The sequence below is a fragment of the Bison bison genome, unplaced genomic scaffold, assembly GCF_000754665.1.
Source record: "Bison bison bison isolate TAMUID 2011002044 unplaced genomic scaffold, Bison_UMD1.0 scf7180017864304, whole genome shotgun sequence".
Lineage (NCBI taxonomy): Eukaryota > Metazoa > Chordata > Mammalia > Artiodactyla > Bovidae > Bison > Bison bison.
This window is the reverse complement of record NW_011494876.1, coordinates 13,478,946-13,503,659: the sequence shown is the minus strand read 5'-3', so window position 1 is coordinate 13,503,659 and position 24,714 is coordinate 13,478,946. Positions and strand designations below refer to the sequence as shown.

The following is a 24,714-nucleotide window of genomic DNA, read 5'->3' as shown; positions in this document are numbered from 1 at the left end:
GTCAACAAAGGTCCGTCTAGTCAAGGCTATGGTTTTTCCTGTGGTCATGTATGGATGTGAGAGTTGGACTGTGAAGAAGGCTGAGCGCCGAAGAATTGATGCTTTTGAACTGTGGTGTTGGAGAAGACTCTTGAGAGTCCCTTGGACTGCAAGGAGATCCAACCAGTCCATTCTGAAGGAGATCAGCCCTGGGATTTCTTTGGAAGGAATGATGCTAAAGCTGAAACTCCAGTACTTTGGCCACCTCATGGGAAGAGTTGACTCATTGGAAAAGACTCTGACGCTGGGAGGGATTGGGGGCAAGAGGAGAAGGGGACGACAGAGGATGAGATGGCTGGATGGCATCACTGACTCGATGGATGCGAGTCTGGGTGAACTCTGGGAGTTGGTGATGGACAGGGAGGCCTGGCGTGCTGCAATTCATGGGGTCGCAAAGAGTTGAACACGACTGAGCGACTGATCTGATCTGAAGGACAGTTGTTTTTAATTCCTCAGGGGATTGGGTTGTAACTTAAATGACATTATTGATTGACACCCCCCCACCACACCCCCTCTCCATACAACTACATTTTTCTCAATTTGCTTCTTTGTATCAGGGAGAAAATCTTCAACTAAGAAAGAAATCAATAAGATCCCTATTTCTAGACTTACAGCTATCTGTCTTTGAAATGTTTCTGTAAATCCTTCCACAAAAGCTTCATGAGATTTTTTTGCTTGCTCAGTTTTTTTCTTTCCCTTTGTGTACATTTAGCTTAGAGAAGCCCTCCACCCCCACCCCCCCAAAAAAATTCTTATCAGGCTCTGAATATTAACTTCCAGTTTGGCCAGTTTCTGGTCAAAGAGCTAACTAGGGGCGGGGGGTGGGGGAAAGTCCTTTCAAATAAATCTTGTTAATTTTCAGCCAGGACAAACAGTAAAGGCAAGTACAACATCAAGCCTCTCCTTCCCCGCTCCCCTGCCTGGCTTGTCTGGACTCTACAGAGAGATATTCAGGAGAGCTGAATCTGGTTAGTATTCTTACTGTTCACTGCATTTACCAGTTCTCCCAGGATCCCACCTTCAGTCTCCAGTATCTACCAGAATTTCTTAAGGTTATCTATTAATTTTAATTTTCCCTAGGCTATTTAAGGAAATAAAATAGCTTTACCAGAAAATCTCTCAGGAGTCCCACCAACACTGGGAGGGGCTCACACGGGGGTCCTCCTTTGAGGGTAGATTGAGGACATCTGTAAGGCCACTAACTTGGTGGACTTCTGTTTCGGACTTGTAGTCTCTTCAGAGTGAAAAGACAAATCAGACAGAGAATTAATAGAATGAATACCCAAGTAAAGGAAGACAGAGGGGAGCAGTCAAAGTTGCATCAATCCTATATAGCCTTTTCTTTTAGGTGCCTCTGTGTCTTTAATTTTTCATTAGCCATGAGTCTCTCAGTGAAGGTATTATGGAATCTTGAAGGCTTTTGGAGGTTTCTGCATACCAATTAAAATAGGTATCCCATTCTGTTTGTTTGATTTGGGAACCCTTGCTTTCAAATGCACTTCTTAAATAAATGCTCTTGTCTAACTGGAACCTTTCTCATATCAGCCACTGTAAGTCCAGATTGTCTTCGTGAGATTTTACCATTTTTGTAGATAATTACAACTGCCAGATCCAGAGTTCTTGGATATAAAATATGCAGTTGTGCCAGAAAGTGGCGCACTCAATTATTTGAAACTTGATCCCATTGCTTTAGCTGTTTTGGGTCTCTTAGAGCTCGACTGGATGAAGCACAAGCTGGAATCAAGATTGCTGGGAGAAATAGCAATAACCTCAGATATGCAGATGATACCACCCTTATGGCAGAAAGTGAAGAAGAACTAAAAAGCCTCTTGATGAAAGTGAAAGACAAGAGTGAAAAAGTTGGCTTAAAACTCAACATTCATAAAATGAAGATCATGGCATCTGGTCCCATCACTTCATAGCAAATAGATGGGGAAACAGTGGAAACAGTGACAGACTTAATTTTTCTGGCCTCCAAAGTCACTGCAGATGGTGATTGCAGCCATGAAATTAAAAGACACTTGCTCCTTGGAGGAAAAGTTATGACCAACCTAGATAGCGTATTAAAAAGCACAGATATTACTTTGCCAACAAAGGTCTGTCTAGTCAAAGTTATGTTTTTTTCAGTAGTCATGTATGGATGTGAGAGTTGGACTATAAAGAAAGCTGAACACTGAAGAATTGATGCTTTTGAACTGTGGTGATAGAGAAGATTCTTGAGAGTCCCTTGGACTTCAAGGAGATCCAACTAGTCAATCCTAAAGGAGATCAGTCCTGATTATTCATTGGAAGGACTGATGCTGAAGCTGAAACTCCAATACTTTGGCCACCTGATGGGAAGACCTGACTGATTTGAAAAGACCCTGATGCTGGGAAAGATTGAAGGTAGGAGGAGAAGGGGATGACAGAGGATGAGATGGTTGAATGGCATCACTGACTCAATGGACATGAATTTGAGTAAGCTCCGGGAGTTGGTGATGGACAGGGAGGCCTGGCATGCTGCAGTCCATGGGGTCACAAAGAGTTAGACATGACTGAGGGACCAAACTGACTGACTGAGAGCCAAATTAATACCTTAGAGGGCTGTCCTCAGGCTTCCCTGGGGCTTCTCAGTAGTAAAGAATTTGCTTGCCAATGCAGGAGACCCTGTAGACAGAGGTTTGATCCCTGGGTCAGAAAGATCCCCTGGGGAAATGGCACCCGCTCCAGTATTCTTGCCTGGATGATCCCATGGACAGAAGAGCCTGGCAGGCTACAGTCCATAGAGTTGCAGAGTTAGACACGAGTGAAGTGATTAAGCACTAGAGTTAGGTGGGTGTTCTCTAATAGGTTTTAAGTGCTCCACCAGTTTTGTGGCTTTGACTACCGAGATTCCTAGTAGCTACAGTCTAGACCTCATGTGCACACTAGTAGAAACTAACAGTAACCTAGCCAAGTGAAGACCTTGTGTGAAGTGCCAGCAATTCCCAGTGTGGAACTGGGGAGAGGGAAAGGACTGAACCAGCTGACCCCAAGAAATGTGGACTGGGATTGCAATCAAATGAAGAACAGTGGATAAAACCAATAGCTAGAGGCTTGGGTTCTGGGTGGAACCATATGCTAGCTGAGGTTGACCTGCCCCAGACTGGAAAGCCAATTCAATTAGAAGCTTGACACACAGAGTGGAGCTCAGAACCAAGAGGAACTTACCCACAGCCCTTGGAAGTGGCAAGAAAGAGAACTCAGAGGATTTGTGGGTATCAATTTGCCTGTAATGCAGGAGACCTGGGTTCAGTCTCTGGGTTGGGAAGATATCCTGGAGAAGGGAATGGGTACCCACTCCAGTATTCTTGCCTAGAGAACCCCATGGACAGAGAAGCCTGCTGGGCTACAGTCCATGGTGCCATCAAGAGTTGGATGGGCTGAGTGGCTAACACTTTTCACTTCACCTTACTGAACACAGTGAGGCACTTGAGTCTCATCGTTATAGTGTCCTGGTGCTGACACTGTACCCAACCCAACACAGGGCATGGTCGATATTCATGCAGGAAATCAACATAACCCCCAGTGTGCAGTTTCATGTTGATCCATCTCACCTCCCACAAAGGCCAGAAAACAGGCGAGAAGGGCATTCTGGCCTAGGGAAAATAAACCCTTTCCCAGAAGCTGCTCTATAAGACAAAGTCCAGGACAAGTAAACAGAGATCAAAGAAGCTTCTGGGCCCCCTCACCACATCAGGGTCACGGCAACCAGTACATCCCTACCAGGGCCATGGAGGGGGTTGAACAGAGTTGTGTCTGCCCAGTCTGCTGGGGCTTGTAGGGGACAGGGAGGGTTTGTGCATAAAATTTAAGAGACTGCAGGGACAAGATGGCTCTCTGGGATCTTTGACTGCTTCTTCTTGCTTCCTAATAACACAGAGGGCATTTCTGTCATTGCATCATAGGCTTCGGCTTTGGCATCTGAGAGATGTGGGTTTGAACACCTCCTCTTTCATTTGCTGTGGGACCAACATCCCAGGGACACATTGAGGATGAAATCAGATCATAAAGGGCTGAGAGCAGAGGGTGGCTCGTAGTCCACCCTTCATCGTGAAAGCGTGGCATTCATCTTCGTCTCCGCTGCTCCCGGTTCCTCTGCATCCCTGCCCAGAGAAACGATGAGGTTTGCTTCTGCTCTTCTTCCCAAAGCTGACCGCCCTAGAAGGCGCGTCACCCATTACGTATCCCCAGAACTGTCCAGACGGCCCTGGCAGGATGGCTAGAGTTGGTGCCGTCAGAAACAAGGATGTGGGCAGACACTTCCTAAATCATCATATCTGCCTCCCAGGTGACTATATGACTGTCTGAAAAGTTTGTTGATGATTAAAGAATTTTGACAAGAACACCTAATGAAGAGAAATTCATTTTTAATTGTGGCTTCTTGACACCTGCCACCGCATCACTGGTATTGCCCCTGTGCCACAGATCCGGGATTAAAATTCATGATTCACGCTGGCCGAGTGCGGTTCTAACCGAGGGGCACAGTCTGAGTCTGGCCGGGAGTTTACACAGCTGGGAATCCCCCTAGAGAAAGCTTTCACTGTCAATTTTTGATCCCTCAAATTGTAATACTTGCCCTGACCTTGTCTAATGTTTAATCTGTGTTTATCCAGCATTGTATTTACTCATGGTCTGAGTGAGGTGACAAGGCAGCAGGAGTCTTGAGATCACGCGCGGCACGATGGGGCTGCGGGGGCTCCTCTGCGTGTGCCTGGTGTCCCTGCTCGCCCTGCAGGCCGTGGCTGCTCAGGGTTCACCCACACGCAATCCCAAAGGTGGCAAGGTATGTGGGTATACCCCTGGGCCAGAACCAGGCAGCTGAGCCTGGAAGGGAGCCCAGGGATGGGGGCTTTCCCCACCCACCTCGACTTCCTCTGAAGGGAGAGGACCCCCTAGCAGCACTGGGGAGATGAAGCTGGGGTGTTGAGGACACAGGCTACATCCCAGTCCCATGCCTTAACAGATAGGCCCTGGTCCCCTGAGTGCTTGCATTCACACTTGCCCTGGTTTTGTTTTACAGAAGCGGATGGCTGTGGATGCAGTGAGTGTGGGTCTCGGCAAAGGGGTCTGTGGTGGGGCCATTATTACCGCCAGTTTCCCCCAGGTTTCGGGGCACGCCCCTGGGCAGGGGGACTCCCGACTCCCACAGACGGGGCTCTCTAGCCACCTCAATTCCCATGGCACTGTTTCAGGCATACAGAATAGCACCCATGTCAGAGCTGGGTGCTGGGGGGCCCCCATCCTAGGCCACCTCCTGCACATCCCACTTTAGGCTGTCGATGGTGTGGTCATCCGCAGTTTGAAAGTCAACTGCAAAGTCACCTCTCGCTTCGCCCACTACATCATCACCAGCCAAGTGGTCAACAGCGCTGACACAGCCAAGGAAGTGTCCTTCAACGTGGAAATACCCAAGACGGCCTTCATCAGCGACTTTGCCATGTGCGTGCCTTGCCTGGTTCACCAGGCCCAGCCCACAGCCAGGGCTCCCCTCATACCCAAGGGCCAAGGGCCAGACCCAGCTCTGAGGGACTGAAAAGCCCTTTAGGGCCTGCTCTGGGCTGCCATCTTGGAGAGCAAACCAAAGCCTCTGACAGAATGTTTTCAGCCGAGGGCCCAGGAGCACAGGCCAGCACCCAAGGCTTACTGCTGGACCCTGTGGCCGGGGCTGCCCACCTCCGTGCTAGGGTCCCTGAGCTACTCTGGGGTCAGCGGGAGACTGGCAGGGGAAGCCCTCCCCCAAGTGCTCACCTGGACAGGACCTCCTCAGTGCTACCCCCCGCCTCCATTCCCCCCCAACCCAAACTGGGAGTGCCCCCGACTCAAGGCCCCATGTGGTGGGGGAGGGGCACTGCCCTGATGGCTTCTTCCTCCCTGCAGCACAGCAGATGAAAATGCCTTCACTGGAGACATAAAGGACAAAGTGACTGCATGGAAGCAATACCGGAAAGCAGCCATCTCAGGAGAGAATGCAGGACTTGTCAGGTGAGCTCTGGGCCCTGCCGGCCCAATCTCTAGTGCCACCCACCCCCTGCCAGCATGGATCTGAAGGCTGCAAGGTGTCTTGGGTAGAGGGCAGCCCCAGATGAGGGGATGGGAGTAAACTGGTCAAACCCACTGCTAGCACAGGTGTGCTGGACAAGACCTCTGGAGAAGGGGGCCCTGACTCTGGCCAGTCAGCTAAGGCAGGGTGAGGGTCAAAGAAGGCTGGGGGAAGCACTAAAAATAAGAGAAATTGATTCTGAGGAGTATGTTTTAAGTGACAAGGACCCACACGTCACTTACCATGTGACGTGTCTGGTTTTGGCCCTGGTGGCACATCCAGGGCCTCAGGGAGAACAATGGAGCAGTTCTCCATCCACATCATCGTCGGTCCACGGAGCAAGGCCACGTTCCGGCTGACCTATGAGGAGGTGCTGAGGCGGAAGCTCATGCAGTACGACATTGTCATCAAAGTCAAGCCCCAGCAGCTGGTGCAGCATTTTGAGGTAGCTCGCGGGTGACCACAGGCAGGCGTGAGGTCTCAGGAGCCAGGCTCTTGCCTTTCCCTCACTGTGGCTGCACATGTAAGCTCAGCACCCTCTGTGTGCAGTCCTGGGCACACAGGGAGGGTACTAACTCTTCCAGGTGGGCTCCAGTGGCTCTCTGTGGCTCCCTGAACCCTCCAGCCTTCTCCTTCTGAGCCTCAGCTTGCTCATCTGTTAAATGGGGGTTCTGTGTGTCCCAGAAGTGCTGCAAAGATCATGAGAGATAGTGAATGTTCAGGGATTTTGTAGGCAACTCCCAGACAGCCTGAGGGGCTGTCATTGTGGCTGGCACGTAAGTGGTGGCTGAGTTGAGGGGCACAGACATGCACATCTTCATTTGGCCAATATTTTTGGAATGCCTGTGACATGCCAGGCCCTGTGCTGAGAGCTGGGTGGGCGCTGCATATGGTGGGGGGGGCCAGGATACACGCTGGCTCTTGGCTGAGACTTGATGATGGTTCCCAAATGCGAGCCTTGGTGCAGGAGTTGTTTCAATGCCACAGATCGACGTGGACATCTTTGAGCCCCAGGGGATCAGGAAGCTGGATGTCGAGGCCTCCTTCCTCCCCAAGGAACTGGCTGCCCAACTTATCAAGAAGTCCTTCTCAGGGAAAAAGGTGCGTCAGATGGCGGAGCCCTCAGAGACTTCTCAGCCTAGCTCAACCAGGCAGGGGCTGCAGGCTGCCCTATGGGAGAGAGAAGAGAACTCAGCACTTCTGATTCTCAAAAGCCTAAGGCTGGGGAGGGTCTGTCTGCCTGGTCTGCAGCGAGTTGCTGGCTTGCTTAAGCCTCAGTTTCCTCTTTGCTTATCTCATACTCCTGGGAAAGCATTCACGGTATATAGGACACATGTGTAAACCTCAGCATTCCAAGCCCCAGTGTTCTTGGAAACATGATTAAGTTTGGCAAGGATGTTGGCCTACCCAGTCACTTACCACTTGTCGCTTCCCACCCATCTACAAGAATTCCAGGAGCATCCTGCTTGCTCCTACCCCGGTTCCTGAGGAGTGCGGCATATGGATGGGTGATACCCAGCTAGTGCCCCGCTTCCTAACTTGCCCTCAACTAGAGCCAGGAGCAAACCGTTTATTCCCACCCACCTTTGGTAGTGACTGTAACAGTTCACTTAGAAGAAATGTTTCCTACAGTTTTGGAGGGGTTCCTTAGAAACAAAATGCGACACGGTGGAGTGCTAGCAAACGCTTGCTTTCAGTAGGGGCCCAAGGGAATCATCTTTGTCTTCCTAGTAATTCTTTTCAAATATCTTTAATGAACATATTTTACTTTTATAACCAACAAACAAAATGTAAAAAGAAAGGGTCCTTAAGAAAAATGTGGAAAGTACGGAGGTACAGAAATGTATTGAGGACAGTTCAGTTCAGTTCAGTCACTCAGTCGTGTCCATCTCTTTGCGACCCCATGAACCACAGCACGCCAGGCCTCATTGTCCATCACCAACTCCCGGAGCTTACTCAACTTTTTCACTCTTCTCTTTCACTTTCATCAAGAGGCTCTTTAGCTCTTCTTCACTTTCTGCCATAAGGGTGGTGTCATCTGCATATCTGAGGTTATTTCTCCCGGCAATCTTGATTCCAGCTTGTGCTTCCTCTAGCCCGGTGTTTCTCATGATGTACTCTGCATAGATGTTAAATAAGCAGGGTGACAATATACAGCCTTGATGTACTCCTTTTCTTATTTGGAACCAGTCTGTTGTTCCATGTCCAGTTCTAACTGTTGCTTCCTGACCTGCATATAGGTTTCTCAAGAGGCACGTCAGGTGGTCTGGTATTCTCATCTCCTTCAGAATTTTCTGCAGGAGATTTCTGTGATCCACACAGTCAAAGGCTTTGGCATAGTCAATAAAGCAGAAATAGATGTTTTTTCCTGAAACTTTCTTGCTTTTTCGATGATCCAGCAGATGTTGGCAATTTGATCTCTGGTTCCTCTGCCTTTTCTAAATCTAGCTTGAACATCTGGAGGTTCATGGTTCACATATTGCTGAAGCCTGGCTTGGAGAATTTTGAGTATTTACTAGCATGTGAGATGAGTGCAATTGTGCTGTAGTTTGAGCATTCTTTGGCATTGCCTTTCTTTGGGATTGGAATGAAAACTGACCTTTTCCAGTCCTGTGGCCACTGCTGAGTTTTCCAGCAAACCACCCCCAATTTCCCTGAGCACCAGCACCAAGTTCAAGCAGGCTGAAGCTCCCACTCTGGGCCCTTCCTTCTCCTTGTCTATCCAGGCAGGTTCCATTTTCCAGCACAGTGTTCTTTTTTCACTGAACAGTATGAGATGCCAAGTGTCTCTCATCCTGGTATTATTTACATTTTTGGCCACACCATGTGGCTTGCGGGATCTTAGCTCCCCAACCAGGGATTGAACCTGGGCCCCCAGCAATGAAAGCTCAGAGTCCTGACCACTGGATTGCCAGGGAATTTCCAACATGCTGCTGTTATTTTGTTTTTCATTGTGTACCCGAAATGGCGATACTTATTGTAGACAATTCCAATGATTCAGAAGCATGTGAGCAAAGAAACAGGTCTTCTCTCCTACTTTGCACAGGCGTGCACTCTCAGCAGCAGGGTGAGGGTCGCATGAGACTCATTCCTATGGCTATATACGACACACACAAACATGCACACATCTTATGTTGTCCTTGCAAACCAGTAATGCCTCACACTCTCGCTTGTTCCAGGGTCACGTGCTTTTCCGCCCCACAGTGAGCCAGCAGCAAACCTGCCCCACGTGCTCTACAACCTTGCTGAATGGGGACTTCAAGGTGACTTACGATGTCAATCGGGATGATGCCTGTGACCTCCTGGTGAGTCTGAACTTCTAGCCTGAGACTTACGGGGCAGACAGGGGTCCTTTTGAGAGCGGCCTCACTCACCCGTTTGTGTTTCAGGTCGCCAATAACTACTTTGCCCACTTCTTTGCTCCCCAAAACCTAAAAAAACTGAACAAGAATGTGGTTTTTGTGATTGACATCAGCTCCTCCATGGAAGGCCAGAAACTGAAGCAGGTAAATGGTGGCTCTGAACAGCCCAGTGGGAGCTTCTTCAACCCCATCGCCCACCCCGAACTAGTTTTGCCCGCAGAGCCTGGGTTTGGGACTTCTGTCCCTGGCCAGAGGCAGGGTAATCTAACAGGAAATCCCAGTGGTCAGGGCCACTTCTCACTGTGCAGCCATGAGCAAGTACACTCACTTCTCGATGGCAAGCATAGGAGCAAGGTGACAGGGCCCACAGAGTCATGACGTTTACCAGTGGGGGAGGGCTTGGAAGATGAGACCTGTGTTCTAGGCATGTGGGGATGATTACAGGGGTCCAGAGATGGCTTGCAGCTGGCAGCAGCCTCCCCTCCACACGCATGATCTGTGCCCTGTCCATGGCACAGTGAAACCATTGGTGGACAAGCAGAGTTTTAGAAACCCAGCCTCCAGGGGTCCTCTGTCGTAACCCTGCCCCCCTGAACTCCTGGTCATTTCCCTTTCCCACTGGGTCCCTTTGCCTTCTCCACGCCCTCAGCCACCCCAGGGCTCACTCAGCAGGAGGCTCCTCTCCTGTCACCACTAGCTTTCTTGCCCCTCCTGTTTGTCTGCCACATGCCTCTAACCCTGTGGGTCTTTTAACTGGGCATCTGGAGATTACAGAAGGCACTATCCTGGGGCCCTGTCCCTCCACTGACTGTCCTATCCTTACAGACCAAGGAGGCGCTCCATAAAATCCTGGGGGACATGCGGCCAGGGGACTACTTCGACCTGGTCCTCTTTGGGTCTGCAGTGCAGTCATGGAAGGGTTCGCTGGTGCAGGCATCTCCTGCCAACCTGGAGGCAGCTCGGAACTTCGTGCAGCAATTCTCCCTGGCCGGGGGTAGGGGCAGGGGTCTGGGGCCACCTTGATGCCACCTCTGTCCCCTCAGATTGAAGGCACACACTGATCTGCTTTCTCTTTTTTTGCAGCTACAAACCTGAATGGAGGTCTGCTTAGGGGAATTGAGATCTTGAACAAAGCTCAGCAAAGTCTCCCAGAACTCAGCAACCACGCCTCAATTCTCATCATGTTGACAGATGGCGAGCCCACAGAAGGTAAGTGCCATCAGGGATACCCTGGGAGGTGTTGGGTCTGCTCATTATGGAAGGCACTGGGGATGCCGTCTGGGGGCAGAGAGGCTAAGGGTAAAGCTGAGCACTTGTCTAAGAGCAGAGTTCAGACCATAAAGTCTGCAGAAGCTCCAAGGTGCTCCTCTGTCCTGAGGTGGGAAACTGGGAGTGTTTCTCCATGACACAGGGCTGGACGGGGCCCAGAAGGAGGGGCAGGACTCCTAGGCTGAATTTAATGAACTGTGTTTTCAGTACCTCACCAAGCACAGGAGTAGGGACCAAGAAGAGACACTAAGAGAACAAGAAACATCTTTGCCCTTAAGGAGTCCAGGGTCCACTGGGGGAGGCAGACCCAGGAACAGATGCTCTGTCAAGGGCTCTGAAAGAACAGGGTGCCAGGAGGCCAAAAGACCACAGACAAGGGGCACCTGACCCAGGCAGAGTCTCAGAAGGCCTCCTGGAGGAAGGTGAGCCCTGAGCTCCATCTGGAAGGAGGAGAGGAGAAGCAGGAAGGCATCCCTGGCAGAAGGGGCAGCTTGAACAAAACAAGGTTTGTGCACCGGCAAGGTCTGTGCAGGAAGTGCAGGCATGTATAAAGCAGGTAAAACAGAGTGGAAAGGTCAGCAGGCCCTCACAGGCCATGGGAGGAGCCGTGGAGGGTTTAAAATCAGATTTGCTCATGATGGATCCATGGAAATGGGCAGTCTTCTAGGAGCTCTGTTAGCAGCTGTTGCATCACCCAGAGGAGACAGCAAGAGGCGTAGCCTCAAGAGGCTAGTGGGGACTGGAGATGGTCTAAGATGGGAGGCTTGGCCCCCAGAGGGTGCCCCAAGTTGCCCTCATGCCCCACATGCATCCCATCCCTACCTGGCTGTGTGCCTGCAGGGGTGATGGATCGTACCCAAATCCTCAAGAATGTCCGAGATGGCATCAAGGGCAGGTTCCCACTCTACAACTTGGGCTTTGGCCATGATGTGGACTTGAACTTCCTGGAGGTCATGTCCCTGGAGAACAATGGACGTGTCCAGAGAATCTACGAGGACCATGATGCTACCCAGCAGCTGCAGGTCTCCTCTCCCACAGCCCCTCAAAGTCACACCATGGGGATCAGAGCCTTGGCAGCCATGTACCCACCAGCCCAGAGCAGATAAAGCTCTGGTGTAGAGTTCAACTTAGCTGCGGGACCTTGAGCCAGTTCCTTAACCCCTGAGCCTGCAATTCCTTCTATAAGGCAGCGATCCTGACATACCACTTTGTGAGGGGGTTTCCTGTTGGATGCCTAGGGTGACCCACCAGCTCTGAGGCTGCACCCCCCCATTCCTGCAGGGTTTCTATGAGCAGGTAGCCAACCCCCTCCTGAGGGATGTGGAGTTGCTGTACCCCCGGGAAGCCGTCTCAGACCTGACCCAGCACCGCCATAAACAGTACTACGAAGGCTCGGAAATCATGGTGGCGGGGCGCATTGCTGACCACAAACTGAGCAGCTTCAAGGCGGACGTGCGAGCTCACGGGGTAAATAGAGGGCTGCAAAGGGTGGAGAGGCACTCAGAAGCTCCCCACCCCTGTGCCCTTGGCAGCCTCTCTTTCCCCAGAGGAGTGCCCTCACCCCACCAGGCCACACACACCCCCAGGGCTGAACATTCTCCCAATGCAGTCATCCTGAGGGCAGGCTCAAGTGGCCTTGATAAGTGGTCATCCCTTGCAGCCAACTGGACCACCTGTTATTCCCCATGTCATTCCTCCCAAAGCATGAGGCAGTGAGAGGCTAGCGTCTTCCTTCTCAAGTGACACTATTTCCTGAGCACCTACTACACACTCAGCTTTGTACCACAGTGCAGTGCACGTGTGCACATGCACGCTCGGGGGTCCTGGAGACCTGGAGTCTAGCCGTCTGGTTGTAGCTGAGGGTTCAGGACTCCGGCTTTCAGTGAGGAAAGCTGAGCTAGACCTTGGCTCCAGGTGGGTGACATCGATCAAATGGGTCCGTGTCTCTAGGCCTTTCTGTACTATGAGGGTAAAACTGCACTAGAGAGTTGTGTGGAGTAAATGAAATAATCCTGTGCATGGCAAACCCCTGGGAAGAGGTGCCCCCATATCGTAGCTGAGGAGAAAAGGCACACTTGTGGGCTGCGGCAAGTTGAATGGGCATCTGGAGGAGCGGGGTGGGGTGGACACAGTTGCATGGTGGACTGGCCGGCTGTTTGCTGGCATCCCCCAGAGACAGTAACTCTATGAGAGCAGAGCCTGATCCTCCTCCCCTGGGATCCCCGAGGCCTGGGTCAACTTGGCTCACAGAGGGTGCTTGGCAACTTTTATGGAAGGAATGGATGGGTGAGGATGAGAAGTGCAGGCTTAGGAAAGACGGGGGATGGAATGCTGACAAAGGTTCACAGCCTCTCTCGCCCTCGCCTCTCTCAGGAGGGCCAAGAATTCATGACAACCTGCCTGGTGGACGAGGAAGAGATGAAGAAACTGCTCCGAGAACGGGGCCACATGCTGGAGAACCACGTTGAACGCCTGTGGGCCTACCTGACCATCCAGGAGCTGCTGGCCAAGCGGTACCAGCCCACTGGCTGCCTAGGGGAATGGGGGCACAACCGCCCAAGAGCACCCCCCACAACCCCTGGGTCTTTGAACTAAGAAGGGGTGGTTCTGAGTCTTGAACGTGTGAGCAGGTCAGATTTACTGTTCTCTGACTTTGCTCTCTAAGTTAATATCAACCAGGCAGTCAATGTGTGGGCGGGGCCTGCAGGGGGGCACAGGGCGGCCTGCCGTTTGCTCCTACTTAGCTCTGTGGGCGATGCTGCCCTTGCCCGTGGGGCTACTGTGTCCAGACACACTCAGTTCATCCTCACAACATACTGAGCACACCGGGGTTCAGAGAGGTTAGACCACTTGCCAGAATGTCACAGCTGTTGAATTCTGGGGCACATCCCCCAGCTCTACCAAACCTCCAGGTTTTCTCTATGAAACTGTTAGTCACTCAGTCATGTCCGACTCTGCAACCGCATGGACTATAGCCCTCCAGGCTCCTCTGTCCATGGAATTCTCCAGGCAAGAACACGGGATCTTCCCGACCCAGGGATCGAACCCAGGTCTCCCGTATTGCAGGCAGATTCTTTACCATCTGAGTCACCAAGGAAACCCATTTCTCTATGGGAGGCATTTAAATCATGAGGTCCTTGAAGGCAGCCCCTGAGTGGGGCCACTGCAGGGGCTTATTCCATGCCTGTTGAACAAGTCAACAACAGCAGGAAAGGACAAGGGAATGCAAGTTTACTGTCGTCCAAGCTGCAGGCCTGGAGCCGGTGTCTGTCTCGCAGGATGAAGTTGGAGGGCGAGGAGAAGGCCAACGTGTCAGCAAAGGCCCTGCAGATGTCATTGGCCTATCAGTTCGTGACCCCACTGACCTCCATGACCGTCAGGGGCATGACAGACCAGGACGGCCTGGAGCCCATCATTGATAAGCCCCTGGACGGTATGGGCTGGCTGAGGGGAGGCTGTGGGCATGGGGAGGCTTCTGAGAACCAAAAGCCTCCAGGGCGTTAATTCTCTTTCCTTTCTCTCCTTTCTAGATTCTCTGCCCTTGGGTGAGTTTTTAAATCATGTTGACTTTTGCAAGGGGCTCTGGGTGGCTGGGCAAGTGGCGCAGTTCTGGCCACCAGACACACAGATCCCCTCCCCACACCTGCCCGGCTCCAGCCTTTCTTGGTCTCTTCCTTCCCTGAGATGCCCTTCCCCACTTTGTTGTAACCAAACTGTTGCTACCTGAGTGTTTGGGGAGCCCTCACACAGCCTGAACCCCTCCACTCCCAGGCCTTCTTTGGGGCCCTTAGTGTGAGCATCCGTTTGCAAGGAGGACTGGGACCCCCAGGAGAAGGGCTGGGACCCCTAGGAGAGGGCTGAGTCCCACAGGAGGAGGGCTGGGACCCCCAGGAAGAGGGCTGCCCAGGCCTGACTGATGTTTTGGCCCAGTTGCCCTTGGAGCAGGGAGGGTGACGCTGTCCTCTGTCCTTGTCCTCTACAGAGATGGTGGGACCCAGAAAGAGTAAGTGGCCGTCACCCTGACAACGCACGTCTTACCTCTGCTCCACGGGACCACCCTCAGTCCTGAGCAAAGCCCAGGGTGTTGCCCATCTAAGGCTGTCTCTCTCTGCTCCAGTGCTCCTCGCTCCCTCTCGCTGGGAGCCCTCAGAACTCTCCCCCTGACCCAGGCCTGGCCTCCCAACCCCAGAGCCACCAGCCCACCAGGTCCTCATGAAGGAGACCGAGCTGGGGCCAGGACACTGGTAGTGGTGATTTAGTTGCTCAGTCATGTCTGACTCTTGCAACCCCAGGGACTATAGCCCACTGGGCTCCTCTGTCAATGGGATTTCCCAAACAAGAATACTTGTTTGGGTTGCCATTTTCTTCTCCAGGCCAGGCCATTGCTCTGGGCCAAACTTCCATTCCCACATCCCGAGAGGTGTCAAAGTCTCCATGTCCACTCGTGCACCCGCGGCCTCGGGCCAGCCTGCCTGGGTGGGAGGGGCCCCAGAGAAGGAGCCACCAGCTGCAGGGAAAGCCTGGCCACCTCCCTTCTAAAGGCCGTTCACTCTTGCTGCTCAGCCTTCATGCTACAGGCCTCCCAGCCTGCTCCAACGCACTCCAGCCTCGACATCAAGAAGTTGCCAGACCAAGTGACTGGCGGTGAGTCCTTGGGAGGGTCTGAGGGACATTCCTGCCTGGCTGAACCCTTGTTCCCAGCTGGCCCCATCTGCCTAACGCTCAGTCTAACGGACTCCATGCTGTGCCCTCAGTGGATACTGACCCGCACTTCCTCATCCACGTGCCCCAGAAAGAGGACACGCTGTGCTTCAACATCAACGAGGAGCCTGGTGTGGTCCTGAGCCTGGTGCAGGATCCTGATACAGGTACTGGTGACATCACACCCCCTGCCAGAGAGGGTGGGGCCCAGGCTCCTCTGCCCTCAGCGTTCAGCCATAACCAGGAAGGACAGTGGTTGTGGCCCCCACTGCCCACACCCAGTGTACCCGCCACCTGGCTGGACTCAGCCTGCCGCCGTCACACCCCACCCACCTGCCTGGGCGCTACATAGGGCCAGCTTTGTGGGCATGCGACCTGTGCAGGTGCACGGAACCGTGCATGGGAAGGGCCCCATGCTTGATTTAATGCTCTGCAGTTGCATCCTGAAATTCTTAATTTTTGAAGGAGGGGCCCCTTGTTTTCATTTTGTACCGAGTCCTGTAAATTATCCTGTGACCCTGTTGCATACCCCTCCCTTGGCCCTGCATGGCTGCAGGGGTCTTGGAGTCAACCTCCCCACTGCCCCCGGGCTCCAGTGATGAGAACAATGCCCTCTCCATATCTTGGATGCTTCTCCCACCCTCCCAGTCCATTCAGGTCATCTGCACAGGTTTGTTGAGCACATCCAAAGGGCTGGGGACACAATGGAAACCCGGACAGAGTCCCTGCTCTCGTGGAGTTTAGGGAAGGGAGATAAACAGGTGAACAGATTCTTAGGTGACCATTTCAGAGCATGAGACAAGGATAGTTTTGGGACAGTGACAATGGGGAGGGGGCTGCTTGCTGCCCAGTTCAGAGGAGGCCTCTGTGGAGAGGCCCTAAGACTCACCTACAGCACCTGCCCTGCGTCATGGAGAATAAGCAGCTCCAAGGCCTGTCCTGGGGAGGCGAGACCTCCTTCAGAGCGCAGAACGGAGCATTCTAATCTCAGAGAGGGTGGTGGGAAGGGAGGGAGGCGGTGCTGTGTGTGGCCTGCACCTGTCCTGAAAGCCTACCTCCTTGGGTGCTGAGGCTCTCAGTGACCAAAGAGGGAGGGCAGGAGCAAAGACTGGCTGGCAGGGTTCTGGTGAGAGCTGGCCCCCGACCTGATGACCCTTCACCCTACTGCAGGCTTCTCAGTGAACGGGCAGCTCATCGGCAACGAGGCTGGGAGCCCTGGGAAGCACGAGGGCACGTACTTCGGGCGTCTGGGGATCGCAAACCCCGCAACTGACTTCCAGCTGGAAGTGACTCCTCAGAACATTACGCTGAACCCTGGGTCTGGCGGGCCCGTGTTCTCCTGGAGGGACCAGGCCTTCCTGCGGCAAAATGAGTAACCAGCTTAGGCGGGGGCCTGGGAAGGGAGGCAGGGGTGAGTGTGGTGAGGACCAAGGCATGAAGCCCCAGAGCCAGCCCCACCCCCCGAGCCTGTGGACCCTCATTCCCTGAGCTCTGCCTGTGAGTGAGGTCATAAGGCCTCCGTGCGGACATGCTGGGCCCTGTGAACCATTCCCGACCCCTCACTCCCAATTTCCTTTGGTTCCGGGATGCGTGTCTCTGGGCCTGGCTGCCTGAGCTCCTGTGGCACCCTCGCCCCACAGTCCTGTCTCCACCAAACCAAGCAATTCATCCTCCCAGGCCCAGCGCAAGGGCCACCTCTTCCCTGAACCCATCCTGGTCTCTTCCTCTGCTGAACTTGTGTTCTCTGGGCTTGTCTTTCAGCGCTGTCTTAGTATGACTTGTTTAGTGTTTGTTCTTTCCTTCACTCATTTATCTGTAAACACTGCCGAGCATCAGAGCCCAGTGCTGGTCAGTGGAGCTATAGGGAGAGGTGGGCAGGGTCCAGTATAGTGGATCATATGATGAGTCAAAGAACACAGACTCATACTTGACAGGCTGGAGTAGAAGTCCTGGCTCTGTCACTCACCAGCTATGTGAACTCGAGCAACTTCTTAACCTCTTTGAGCTGTGATCCTCACAGGATCAAAGGGGGAATTGAATGATATAGTTTCAATGGAGGGCTTAGCACAGGGCCTGTACAGAATATACCCAGCAGCAACATGTGGGAAGAAGTGTGGAGCAAGAAATACTCAACCATCTCAGAGGAGAGGGGGTCATAAGAGCTGGGTCCCAAGGACAAGAGCAGCTGAACGGAGGGGTGCAGTGAAGCTGCATCCACCCTCATGGCACCCGGCCCCACAGGGTGCTGGTGACCATCAACAGGAAGAGGAACCTGGTGGTGTCTGTGGAGGACGGGGGCACCTTCGAGGTCGTCCTGCACCGGGTGTGGAGGGGGAGTGCTGTCCGCCAGGACTTCCTGGGCTTCTATGTGCTGGATAGTCACCGGATGTCAGCACGGACACACGGGCTGCTGGGTATGTGCGGCTGGCCAGGCTGGCAGAGCTGTGGGGGGTGGCGTGTTAGGACTCACCATGGGTCAGCTTTGCGAGGCACCAGGACAGGTGTACCTCCAACGTGGCCTCCAAGGCTCAGAGCTCCAAAGAGGGTCCTGGTGACGGCTTGTCCCTCAAAGAGGCTGTAATCAAACACGGTGAAACTAAAGCTTAAGTGAGCCTGAGAGCGTGTAAGGAGAGGTCCAATTAGAAAAGAGAAAGGTCCAGTGGACTCCCAGACACCTCCTGGGTGGGATGGGTCATGGCCACACTGCTTCTCTTTGTGGCCTTCCTGCAGACCCTGCTCTCTACCCCTCCCTCCCCTCTCCCCAGCCATATTCCTTTGGAATTCCTGCAGAAGCAACATATCTGCTTCTTTATAGTAAGTGAACTAGAGGTGGCTTTGGATGTTAAAATTTATCAGAAACAGTCAAGCCCTTGGGAAAAAATAGTGCCATAACTCTAAACCTCCAGGGAGCACCTGGTGAGCACAGGGCAGCAAGGCCCCCGATGGTAACCACGGTCTTGTGCATGCCTTTCCAGGACAATTCTTCCACCCCTTTGATTATAAAGTGTCCGACCTCCACCCAGGCTCTGACCCCACAAAAACAGATGCCACAATGGTGGTGAAGAACCGCCGCCTGACGGTCACCAGGTGGGTGACTTTTCTCCCAGCATCTCTGCCCTTGGCCTTCTCCATCATTGGTCCAGGTCTTCTTCTAGGTGTCACATGGGTCGGGTGGGCGTCCTGGGGAGGTACAGCCCTGCTGGATCCAAAAGGTGACCCCAGCTGGCATATTTCTCCTCAGGGGCTTGCAAAAAGACTACAGGAAGGACCCCCGACATGGGGCTGAGGTGACCTGCTGGTTCATTCACAACAATGGGGATGGGCTGATTGACGGCATCCACACTGACTATATCGTCCCTGACATCTTCTGAGCTCCAGCTGGCACACCCATCCTCCCTTGGGACCACGGCAGAGGGGCAGGGTAGCATCCTGACCTGCTGCACTGGCCACACCTTCCCGTTCAAGCTGGTCTCCTATGTCAAAGCACTCATGATTTCCATTAAAGAGAAGCTATGTCTAGCTCAGCCTGGCTGCTTTTGGGGAACAGGGGGTGGCAAGGAGGCAACCCAAGATGTTGCTCCTCAGAAGGGCTCAGGACTCACAGCAGACCTGGAGGCCGGGAGGGAGCCTGCACCAACTCTGCCTCCACCCCCACCCCCATTCTCTGTAGCCGTCTGGCCCTGTGCCCTCTGAATGCCCGAGTGTCCCATGCACATGGCTTCCCCTATTGGTCCAGAGACCAAAGGACACGCTGGCGGATTGTACAGGAATGACCCACAATGGCCAAAGCTGCCCCAGTGCTTCCTGCAGTCAGGTACTGTTTTCAGTGCCTTTGCTGAATTAACTGAATATATACATACTCCCAACAGCGCTAGGGCTTCCCTGGTGACTGAGACGGTAAAGAATTTCCCTGCAAAGCGGGAGACCTTGGGTTCAGTCCTTGGGTTGAGAAGATCCCCTGGAGAAGGGAAGGGCAACTCACTCTGGTATTCTTGCCTGGAGAATCTATGGACAGAGGAGCCTGGCTGGCTGCAGTCCAGGGGGTTGCTAAGAGTTGGACACGACTGACTGACATACTTTCACTTCCATGCTCCCAACAGCCCTAGGGGACACTTTTGTCATGACTGTTTATATCCGAGGTTAGGTAACTTGTCGCAAATCCCTCAGGTTAGGTAACTTGTCGCAAATCCCTCATGGTTTAAGTGGTGGAACTGGGATTTGAACCGATTCTATCTGGCATCAGCATCTATGTGCTTAACCACTCCATGTAAATTTTCTGGCGGCTGACGGCCAAAGTTTGTTCCAGATCTTTCTGAGTTCAGTTCAGTTCAGTCGCTCAGTTGTGTCCGACTCTTTGTGACCGAATGGACTGCAGCACGCCAGGCCTTCCTGTCCATCACCAACTCCCGGAGCTTACTCAAACTCATGTCCATTGAGTCGGTGATGCCATCCAACAATCTCATCCTCTGTCATTCCCTTCTCCTCCCGCTTTCAATCTTTCCCAGCATCAGGGTCTTTTCAAATGAATCAGTTCTTTGCATCAGGTGGCCAAAGTGTAGGAGTTTCAGCTTCAGCATCAGTCCTTCCAATGAACACTCAGGACTGATCTCCTTAGGATGGACTGGCTGGATCTCCTTGCTCTCCAAGGGACTCTCAAGAGTCTTCTCCAACACCACAGTTCAAAAGCATCAATTCTTTGGCACTCAGCTTTATAGTCCAATTCTCACATCCATACATGACTACTGGAAAAAACAGCTTTGACTAGACAGACCTTTGTTGGCAAAGTAATGTCTCTGCTTTTTAATATGCTGTCTAGGTTGGTCATAACTTTCCTTCCAAACACCAAGTGTCTTTTATTTTCATGGCTGCAGTCACCATCTGTAATGATTTTGGAGCCCCCAAAAATAAAGTCTGTCATTTTTTCCATTGTTCCCCCATCTATTTGCCATGAAGTGATGGGACCAGATGCCATTATCTTACTTTTCTGAATGTTGAGTTTTGAGCCAACTTTTTCACTCTCCTCTTTCACTTTCATCTTTTCACTTTCATCACTAAAGAGGCTCTTTAGTTCTTTGCTTTCTGCCATAAGGGTGGTGTTATCTGCATATCTGAGGTTATTGATATTTCTCCCGGCAATTTTGATTCCAGCTTGTGCTTCATGCTGGACTGAAGGAAGCATGATATACTCATGATGTACCCTGCATATAAGTTAAATAAGCAGGGTGAAAATATACAGCCTTGATGTACTCCTTTTCCTATTTGGAACCAGTCTGTTGTTCCATGTCCAGTTCTAACTGTTGCTTCCTGACCTGCATACAGATTTCTCAGGAGGCAGGTAAGGTGGTCTGCTATTTCCATCTCTTAAAGAATTTTCCATAGTTTGTTGTGATCCACACAGTCAAAGACTTTGGCATAGTCAATAAAGCAGAAATAGATGTTTTCCTGGTATTCTCTTGCTTTTTTGACGATCCAACAGATGTTGGCAATTTGATCTCTGGTTCCTCTGCCTTTTCTAAAACCAGTTTGAGCATCTGGAAATTCATGGTTCACATGCTGTTGAAGCCTGGCTTGGAGAATTTTGAGTATTTACTAGCATGTGGAGATGAGTGCAATTGTGCAGTAGTTTGAGCATTCTTTGGCATTGCCTTTCTTTGGGATTGGAATGAAAACTGACCTTTTCCAGTCCTGTGGCCCCTGCTGAGTTATCCAAATTTGCTGGCATATTGAGTACAACACTTTCACAGCATCATCTTTCAGGATTTGAAATAGCTCAACTGGAATTCCATCACCTCCACTAGCTTTGTTCATAGTGATGCTTCCTAAGGCCCACTTGACTTCACATTCCAGGATGTCTGGCTCTAGGTGAGTGATCACAGCATCGTGGTTATCTGGGTCATGAAGATCTTTTTTGTATAGTTCTTCTGTGTATTCCTGCCACCTCTTCTTAATATCTTCTGCTTCTGTTAGGTCCATACCATTTCTGTCCTTTATTGTGCCCATCTTTGCATGAAATGTTCCCTTGGTATCTCTAATTTTCTTGAAGAGATCTCTAGCCTTCCCATTCTGTTGTTTTCCTCTATTTCTTTGCATTGATCACTGAGGAAAGCTTTCTTATCTCTCCTTGCTATTCTCTGGAATTCTGAAATCAAATAGGTATATCTTTCCTTTTCTCCTTTGGTTTTTGCTTCTCTTCTTTTCACAGCTATTTGTAAGGCCTCCTCAGACAACCATTTTGCCTTTTTGCATTTCTTTTTCTTGGTGATGGTCTTGATCACTGCCTCCTGTACAATGTCACGAACCTCTGTCCATAGTTCTTCAGGCACTCTATCAGATCTAATCCCTTGAATCTATTTCTCATTTTCAGTGTATAATCATAAGGGATTTGATTTAGGTCATACCTGAATGATTTAGTCATTTTCCCTATTTCTTCAATTTAAGTCTGAATTTGGCAATAAGGAGTTCATGATCTGAGCCACAGTCAGCTCCTGTCTTGTTCTTGCTGACTGTATAGAGCTTCTCCATCTTTGGCTGCAAAGAATATAATCAATCTGATTTCGGTGTTGCCCATCTGGTGATGTCTGTGTGTAGAGTCTTCTCTTGTGTTGTTGGAAGAGGGTGTTTGCGAAGACCAGTGTGTTCTCTTGGCAAAACTTTATTAGTCTTTGCCCTGCTTCATTCCGTATTCCAAGGCCAAATTTGCCTGTTACTCCAGGTATTTCTTGACTTCCTACTTTTGCATTCCAGTCTCCTATAATGAAAAGGACATCTTTTTTGGGTGTCAGTTCTAAAAGGTCTTGTAGGTCTTCATAGAACCATTCAAGTTCAGCTTCTTCAGCATTATTAGTCAGGCCATAGACTTGGATTACTGTGATATTGAATGGTTTGCCTTGGAAATGAACAGAGATCATTTTGTCATTTCATTTTTGAGATTTCATCCAAGTACTGCATTTCAGACTCTTGTTGACTATGATAGCTACTCCATTTCTTCTAAGGAATTCTTGCCCACAGTAGTAGCTTTAATGGTCATCCGAGTTAAATTCACCCATTCCAGTCCATTTTAGTTGATTCCTAAAATGTCAACATTCACTCTTGCCATCTCCTGTTTGACCACTTCCAATTTGCCTTGATTCGTGGACCTAACAATATTGCAGGTTCCTATGCTCTTTACAGCATTGGAATTTACTTCTATCACCGGTCATATCCACAACTGGTGTTTTTGCTTTGGCTCCGTCTCTTCATTCTTTCTGGAGTTATTTCTCCACTGATTTCCAGTAGCATATTGGACACCTACCAACCTGGGGAGTTCATCTTCCAGTGTCCTATCTTTTTGCCATTTTAATACTGTTCATGGGGTTCTCAAGACAAGAATACTGAAGTGGTTTGCCATTCCCTTCTCCAGTGGACCACATTTTGTCAGAGCTTTCCACCATGACCCGTCTATCTTGGGTGGCCCCACATGACATGGCTCATAGTTTCATTGAGTTTGACAAGGCTGTGTTCCATATGATCAGATTGGTTAGTTTTCTGTGATTGTCGTTTTCATTCATTCTGTCCTCTGATGGAGAAGGATAAGAGGCTTATGGAAGCTTCCTGATGGGAGAGACTGACTGAGAGGAAACTGGGTCTTGTTCTGATGGGTGGGGCCATGCTTAGTAAATCTTGAATCCAATTTTCTGTTGATGGGCGGGGCTTCGTTCCCTCCCTGTTATTTGACCTGAGGCCAAACTATGGTGGAGGTAATGAAGATAATGGCGACCTCCTTCAAAAGGTCCCAGGCACGCACTGCTGTGCTCAGAGCCCCCAGCCTGCAGCAGGCCCCTGCCAACCCATGCCTCCACTGGAGACTCCTGGACACTCACGGGCAAGTCTTGGTCAGTCTCCTGTGGGGTCACTGCACCTTTCTCTTGGGTCCTGGTGCACAGAAGGTTTTGTTTGTACGCTCCAAGTCTGTCTCCCCAGTCCTGTGTAAGCTCTGGTGGCTCTATGCTGGGGTTAATGGTGACCTCCTCCAGGAGGACTTATGCCAGACCCAGGTCTACTGCACCCAGAGCCCCTGCCCCTGCAGCAGTCCACTGCTGACCTGCACCCACAGGAGACACTCAAACACAGTTCTGTCTTAGTCTCTGTCGGGTCTCTGGGTCCTGGTGCGCCCAAGGTTTGTTTGAGCCCTCTGAGGGTCTCTGGTGGGTATGGGGTTTGATTCTAAATGTGATTTCGTGATTTCACCCCTCCTACCATCTTGCTGAGACTTCTCCTTTGCCCGTGGAAGTGGGGTATCTCCTCAAAGTCGCTCCAGCACCACGCAGCTGCCACTCCAGATCTAGATCTTTCTAAGTATTACTTACCATGAGCATGTGAAAAAAAAAATATATATATAATATATGGACTTGGAGTCCTGAAGAAGTCCTGCCAGGAACTAGAGGCTCACTCACTGCAGTCAGGGCCTCAGGAAGCAGTTCCCAGGCCTCCATCCTCCACTGGATTTCCCAGCTGGGGGTTGGCACTTCTGGGAGCAGGCAAATCTCCCCAAAGCAGAGACAGCCACTGCCCAGAAGCTCTGACTTCATGAATAGCAGCCCACTGACTCCTCACAATGGGGCCTGGAATGACCCCTTCAGAATTTCTTTCCTGGCTTTGTCTGGGGGCCCAGTTGAAATGTGACATTACAGGGTGTGGGGAGATGACCTTGTACTTTGGGGAGCCACTGGCCCTTCTGGCAAAGTGTGATGGGCCTCTACTCCCTTCTTTCCAGAGAATTGCTGTTTTTCTGGTCTTCTGTCTGGTTCCTGCCCCAAATGAGGACTCAGATTGACAGCACAGAGGCTGAGGCCCAGGGCTGCCCCAGGCCCAGGGACATAGAGCCCTGAGGGACAGCCCGTGAAGGTTCAGAGCCTAGCCCACTGTTTGGAGTATTCTGGGCTTCTTAAGGGAGGGCCATGGCCTGCCAGCTGGCTGGTCATCCTGAGCAAAGCCCTGCCTAACTAGGGCCTCTTTTTCCCATCCTATAGAGTAGAAATAGGGTGAACCTGAAGATGTCTTAGATTCCATTTAATTCCAAATTCTGTCTAATGACTCTGGCTCCCTCAAGTCCCCAGATGTCCCTCAGGGGCCTCTTGAGCAACCTCAGAATTTCCTATTATGAGTTGTTCCTCCCACAAAGCTCTAAGTAGTGAGGGATGAGGTGGCAGCCTGGAGGAAAGGGGCTGGGGGCGGGCATGAGGAGGGGCTGCTGGGCAATGCTGGCAGGACAACAGTTCTGCCACAGCCCCAGGGCCTAGCGGT

At 51.4% G+C, this 24,714-nt stretch overlaps 1 protein-coding gene across 1 annotated transcript; it reads left to right on the top strand.

The window, feature by feature from the left end:
• The first annotated feature begins 911 nt into the window (after positions 1-911).
• Positions 912-18,951, top strand: ITIH1 (inter-alpha-trypsin inhibitor heavy chain 1). Its single transcript, XM_010851705.1, has 24 exons — positions 912-1,007; positions 3,966-4,183; positions 4,674-4,843; positions 5,081-5,101; positions 5,333-5,499; positions 5,938-6,042; positions 6,383-6,545; positions 7,088-7,201; positions 9,280-9,405; positions 9,490-9,606; positions 10,288-10,456; positions 10,546-10,671; positions 11,572-11,753; positions 12,013-12,198; positions 13,105-13,244; positions 14,010-14,164; positions 14,262-14,276; positions 14,714-14,734; positions 15,295-15,375; positions 15,486-15,599; positions 16,603-16,804; positions 17,674-17,846; positions 18,408-18,519; positions 18,674-18,951. Exons 3-24 carry the CDS (start codon positions 4,742-4,744, stop codon positions 18,801-18,803), a joined length of 2,721 nt encoding a protein of 906 aa, XP_010850007.1. The 5' UTR covers positions 912-1,007; positions 3,966-4,183; positions 4,674-4,741; the 3' UTR covers positions 18,804-18,951.
• The last annotated feature ends 5,763 nt before the right edge of the window (positions 18,952-24,714 follow it).

Bases quoted from the DNA above. Each gene is read 5' to 3' on its own strand.
- ITIH1 (XM_010851705.1), top strand. From the start codon at position 4,742: ATGGGGCTGCGGGGGCTCCTCTGCGTGTGCCTGGTGTCCCTGCTCGCC. The intron at 13,245-14,009 runs GTACCAGCCCAC...TCTGTCTCGCAG, and splicing joins CAGGAGCTGCTGGCCAAGCG to GATGAAGTTGGAGGGCGAGG. The intron at 15,600-16,602 runs GTACTGGTGACA...ACCCTACTGCAG, and splicing joins GGTGCAGGATCCTGATACAG to GCTTCTCAGTGAACGGGCAG.